This window comes from Falco biarmicus, chromosome 13 (assembly GCF_023638135.1).
Source record: "Falco biarmicus isolate bFalBia1 chromosome 13, bFalBia1.pri, whole genome shotgun sequence".
In the NCBI taxonomy this organism is placed as follows: Eukaryota; Metazoa; Chordata; class Aves; order Falconiformes; family Falconidae; genus Falco; species Falco biarmicus.
The window spans coordinates 14820472-14826471 of record NC_079300.1 but is presented as its reverse complement, the minus strand read 5'-3'; the positions used below and the strand labels follow the sequence as shown (position 1 = coordinate 14826471).

The window sequence follows — 6000 nt, the reverse complement described above, 5'->3', positions numbered from 1 at the left end:
CCCCGCTCTCGGGGTACTGCATCACTGCCCTGCTCCAGGCGCTACCTGCTCCCTCCACCCCAGGAGAGAGCAAGCAGTGGCAGAGCCCTGGGCGCAGACCTGGAGCACTTGTGATCTCCAGGGCACTGAAGGCCCCCGGCTGCAGGCAAGGCAGCCTTGCAACTCCCACCCTGGGGAAAGCACTGCGGGATAAGCTTTCCCTGGTGTCTCCCTTCCCCCCGCTCATCACCTACCCCTTCCCTCCCTGGGAAAGGCAAAGGGAGCCTGGCCAGAAAAAGAGCAGCAGGGCCGGCTTTTTTCTTTTGAGAGGTGTGTCTGAGCAGTGCCAGCCTAAGCGTGCTGAAATCCAGCTGCAGCCACTGTCACCTGCTGCATCTCGCTACCCATCACAGGCTGAGCGTGACCTGGACAAGAGGGTGCCCGTCCTGAAGGGACTCCCCCCTCTCACCATTTTCTTTCCCGTGCAAACCATCCTCCCTCCTCAGACTGACTCACTGAGGCAATGGTAAAAGCTTCTTGTCGGTGTGGTGGAAGATTTTGCAATCTGTTTTAATGAGGTATTTACAAGTTTGGAGGCTGCCTCCTTGCACAAGGAGCGTGGCCTGCCCCAGCAGCTGGTTGGGCTTTTCATTGACATTCTTGCAACTCACCCAATTGCAGCACAGGCACAGTGGAAAACATTTAGACATCAGAAATGCCAGATTAATTATCTCTTAATTGATACCTCCACTTGGGGACAAATGAAACCGGAACATCTCTACTGCCCTGGGAGCCTGCCACTTACAGATTTACAGCTAAAAATACCACGGCAGTCCCATGGCTAATCAACTGCGCTGCTTACCCTGGGTGAGGTTATGAAAGTGTCTCAGGCTGGCACTGTAAGCTGCAGCGGGACCAGCGGCAGCACCCAAATACAAACGCTGCGAGGGCTGCGCGGTGCTGCCAGCACCCACAAGCTTGCTGCCAGGCAAGGGGCAGCGAGCCCCACAGCAGCCTCCGAGCTGCGCAGCCAGGTTCCTGGAGCCTAGGACCCAGCCAGGAGAGCCTCGACACGAGGCTTCGCACACGTTCCTGCCCGTCGGTAGACTGCAGAAAGAAAACCTCACCCCTGCGTCTCAGGGGACCTTAATTGCCCGGTGCATTTCCCTACAGCATAAGATTTCCAGCTGGCTCAGGAATCACGCTCAGTGCTTGGAAGGGCCTTTCTGTGCGGTGCCCTCCTGCAGCTACACCACATCCCAAGGGATCTCTCTCCAATTCCCCCCCCCCCCCCCCCATCTCCTTACAGGAATGCACACACAGAGAGGCCAAATCGCCACAGTGACCCATTTCTTTTAAATTACTGTCATCTTTATTTTCTTCACGTATGTGCAAACAGAGGAGATCGCAATGGTGGTGTTCTTAAAAATAACAAAATGTATTTGCATACATTTCCCTATGTACAGGTGAACAGCCACAAGTAAAGTCTTCTTTTGCACAGCAAAAGACCTAGAGCATTGAGACTGGGAACAGGACCGGGGCCCAAAAAAAGGGTCTAACTTAAAAATAATAATAATAAAAAAAAAGAATTTCACAACAGTGCAAACCTCTCGGACACGACAGCACGATGGAGTGACTTTAATGGAGAATACGGCGCTGGGGGGGGGGGGCCCTCTCGGATGTGAGATTTCTGACTGTAAACAAGGCGCACACCTCCCTCCCGCTGCCCTCCCCGGGGAAAGCTATTCCAGGAATTTGGCAGATCTTCAAGGGCTGAGCCGGAGGTAAACAGCCGGCGCCCGCCTCCCCTCCTCGGACCACGGTGGGCTGGGGCCCGGCTCCGGCCGCCACCGGCACCGGGAGGGGCGGTCGCTCCCCGGGATGCTGCGGGACGCGTGGGTGCGCAGGGAACCAGGGCGCCCGGGGGGGCCGTGCGATCCCGGCGGGGCCCCGGCGCGCTCCCGGAGGGGACCGTGCGATCCCGGCGGGGCCCCGGCGGCTCCGTTCGGGCCCCGCGCCCCCCCGGCGCGGCCGAGCGCTCAGCCGGTCTCGGGGTCGCCGGGGGGCGGCTGCTCGGCGCCGTTGCAGGGCGGGGCGGCGCCGTCCGGGCCGTTGCTCTCCAGGGAGGACTCGCTGCCCGTGCTCTCGCCGGAGAGCAGCCGGCGGACGCGGAGGTCGGCGCGCAGCGAGCGCAGGTCGTTGCCCAGGCTGAGCTCGCCCAGATCGCGGAGGAGCTGGCCCAGCTCCGGGCCCTCGCCGCGGCCGGCGCCGGCGCGCAGCAGCTCGCCCTCGGGCTCGCCCAGCGCCTCCAGGATGTCCTCGCAGTCGCAGTGCATGGCCCGCTCCTCCTGCTCCTCGCCCAGCAGGTCCTCCGTGATGGAGCCCAGCTTGGGCGCGCTGCGGCTCCGCTCCACCGGCGGCTTGTAGCAGCACTGCCCGTTGAGCAGCTTGCGCAGCGGCACCAGCGGGATGCTCTGCTCGCCCACCAGCTGCTGCTGCTGGTGCCGCGCGTCGTCCCGCTTCTTCAGCCGACGGAACTCGGCCAGCGCCGTGGCCGAGGTCTGGTAGAGCAGCAGGGCCATGGCCTTCGCTTTCTCGGGCTTGGAGACCAGCACGGCGTGGCAGCGCAGCATCACCGCCTTGTGCTTCAGCTCGTGGCGGTAGATCCAGGCGAAGACGCGCGGCAGGCGCGGGTCGGCCACGCAGTAGGTGACCCGGTGCAGCAGGTAGAGGTGGCCAGGCCGGCGCAGCCCCTTGTCCTCGGCGTGGGCCATGCGGATGCCCTGCGCGCTGATGGTCAGCTTCATCTTGGTGCCCTGCCGGCCCGCCTCGCTCTTGCTCCAAATCTTGCAGACGGCCAGGTCGGTGCAACCCTCGCCCTTGGACTGGATGGTGGTGGCGTTGCCCAGGTAGAGCACGGTGTACGTGGGGTCCTCGCTGGTGACGCGGAATTTCCGCCGCTTGGAGCGGAACATGCTGCCCACGCGGTGCAGGGCGCTCTCGGGGCAGGCGCGGGCCAGCGAGGTGAGCGCCGAGTAGTGCACGCTCACCGCGTACCCCTTGGGCTTGCTCTGCCGCCGCGCCTCGCCCGCCACCAGCTCCACCTTGCTCCGCTTCCAGGGCAGCATCGCCCCGCGGAGCCGCGGCTAGGCGCCGCGCCGACGGCTCCGGGCGCGGGGGGGCATGCCACGGCGGCGGCGGCTGGGCTGCCCGCCCGCCTCACATCCTTGCGGGCGGCGGGCCGCCGCGGCCGTAGATATAGGCGGGCGCCGGCGCTCCGCGGGTGCGGAGAGGGGAGGCTCCGCGCACCGAGGGCGGAGCGCCCGCTGCCCGCGGCCCGCCGAGCCGGCGGCGCGCTGCTCGCCGCCCGCCCGCCGCCGCCGCTCTGCGCCGCCCGCCGCGGCGCCCCGGCCCCGGCCCCGCCGCGCCGTGGGGCGGGCAGGGGGCGGGCAGGGGGCGGTGCCAGCCCGCCCCCCTCCTCGCTGGCTCCGGCCCCCAGCGGGGGCACCGGCCGCTGCCGCCCCGGCCGGGGGCGCGGGGGAGCGGGGCCCGGGCCGCGGTGCGCCCCCCGCCCCGCCGGCTCCCCACGGCGCGGCCCCCGGGGGCTCACGCGGGAGCCGTCCCCACCGCCAGGCGCGGCGCCGGGGTGCCACAGCGCTCGCATGCAGCAGGGGCGGGGAGAGCGGAGGGGGCAGCCGGGGGCGGGGGGAGACACACTCTGGCAGCTCGAACCCTCCCAAACTGATAAAAATTTCGGGGCCGATGCGGGAGCCCCCCCCGGGAGAGCCCAAGCCCCCGCAGCCTGCCCGGCCAGGGCGTGCCGTGGAGGCGTCCCACTCTTGCAACATCATCCTCCCTTTGATTCGGTTCGGCCGGCTCTGAGAGCCGAAGGGCCTGCGGCGCATAGAAGCTATTATGTATGAGTAATGCTTCACCCTTTATTTATATGCAGCAACCGGGTAACAAGAAGCTGTCTTGTAATTTCTTGCTGGGGTTGCTCGAGTACAGTCACGGACGTAATGAGAAAGTTGGTCTCGGTGTCGCTGCTGTAGCTTCCCGTGCCATGTATCATAGCCTCTGCCGGAAAGAACTGAAATTCCGGGGTCGCAGGGGATGGCGCTTCATCAGAGGTTGAATAAACCCTCGACAAAAGGGGAGCCGTACGTACTCGTGCGGTAAAATCTGTAAACGCCTGCTTAAATTATTTGACAAATCATTTCTAGTGTTTGGATCGATTAAACCCGGGTGTCGTTATTACCGTTACTATTATTACATTATGCCATCTAGCAGATTGCTCAGGAACTGCAAGTAACCACAGTGCGTCTAATTACTAAAAACACTTGGCCGTTTGCTTACATGTCAAAATCCCCCCTCACTGGAGGGCAGCGGCGGCAGCGCCGTCCCCTGAGGCCGCTCAGCCACCGCGGGTACCAGGGGACGCCTGCCCGCACCTGTGGCTTCCCGGGGCTGCTGGTGGGTGTGGAGCTGTAACGCGCTGCGTTTCCTGTCTTCGTCGGCTCCAGCGCAGCGCTTTCGCAGCACTAGGAAGGCCGTCACTGGCCCTGAGAAGGGAATGCATTAATGCTCCCATTTTCCTATGGGAAAAATGCAGCCAGAGAGCTGCATGGGGCGGGCGTGCATGGGTCAGCGCACACGAGCTGTTGCGTGGCTGGGGCGAGCTGGCCAGGCCCCTTGCTGTAAAGCCCAGCACCCACTGAGATGCCCCTTTGGGCTCAGTGAGCCGAGCCCCCTGCCTCTTGGGCCCAGTCCTGCTGGGAGTGCGCAGGGGGGCAGGCGAGGGGCTGAGGTCTGCCCCAGCCGGCAGTGCCCGGCAGCAGCCCGCGGCAGCTGGGGAGGGGCTGCTTTCGGCCCTGCCTGGCCTGATGCAGGCTGAGTGCTGGGCACCCATTGAGACCCCCGTGGTGCTGTCACTGCAGAGGGCAGGGGGACTATGTGCCATGCTGCAGCCCGTTGCAGATAGCTCCTGCCAGCCTGTGGGACCATCCAGGGAGAGACAGACTTTGGATTGTACAGTAATTCATTTCACCTCCAAAAGCACCCAGTGTGCTTTTCCTTTGTCTCCTCTTGTCTTGCAAGGTGAAAACATGCCGCTGCTGCGCACATGAAATAAATCCAACAGCTTAGGGTAACATGTGACACCCGCACATGGTGTGGCCCTCCCACGGTGCCCACGGAGCTACCTCTCCCCTCCAGGTGTCCTGCTGAACCACTGTGCTGAGAGCCCGCAGCTCCCAGCTGGTGTCCCCAGACCCACACCTGCCCCGTGCGCGGTGGCTGCTACCTCCCTGAACAGTGCCTGGGAGCTGCAAGGCTGAGAGCAACCGCGGCTGCTCCTCCGAGACGCGTGGGCACGGCAGCCTCTCCGTGGGAGAGGGAGTTGCCTTGCCAAAGCCCTGCCTGCCTCCAGCAGTGGGCAGAGGTGGCTGTCCTGGGGCTGGGGCTGGTGGCTCTGCAGGCAGGTGTTTGCTCCAGGGGGGATGGAGCAGGCAAGGACCCACACACACCTCCCTGCAGCGCTGCCTCCAGAGGGAGGTTGATGCCAGGGGGCTGGCACTGGGACACAGACACTTCTGATCATGACTCCCACATTGCTGTTTGCAGAGCCACGCCGGGGTCTGCCAGCCCCATGAAAGTGACCCATGTTCAGGAAAGAAGACCTTAAATTTTCACTGCACAGCTCCCACAGGCTGCTGAGCCCTGTGTCTCTCCAACAGCCCTTGGGCTGTCTGCTACCCCAGCGGTGTATAAGGTGAGGAGCAGCTCGGACACCCTTGCCATCTCCAGCCCCCAGGTCAGCAGCGCTTCCATTTCTGCGTTGCCTCCTTGGGGCAGAAGTTACCTTATCAGCCACCCAGAGACCCGCTGGGGTCTCCACGCAGTGACCAGGGAGCAGCAGCACCGCTGACATATCTGCCTCCAGGCCAGCCTGGAAGTAAAGCTGCAGGGAAGGTGCGTTGTGGTTACATCCTTGCTGAAGGATGGAAACTGTCTCAGCTCAGT

The 6000-nt window shown here is 63.9% G+C and overlaps 1 protein-coding gene across 1 annotated transcript; it reads right to left on the bottom strand.

The window, feature by feature from the left end:
• Window positions 1-1328: 1328 nt before the first annotated feature.
• Window positions 1329-3353, bottom strand: FAM43A (family with sequence similarity 43 member A). The gene has a single exon (XM_056359063.1). The coding sequence runs from the start codon at window positions 3105-3107 to the stop codon at window positions 2019-2021; it is 1089 nt and encodes a 362-aa protein (XP_056215038.1). The 5' UTR covers window positions 3108-3353; the 3' UTR covers window positions 1329-2018.
• Between the last annotated feature and the right edge of the window lie 2647 nt (window positions 3354-6000).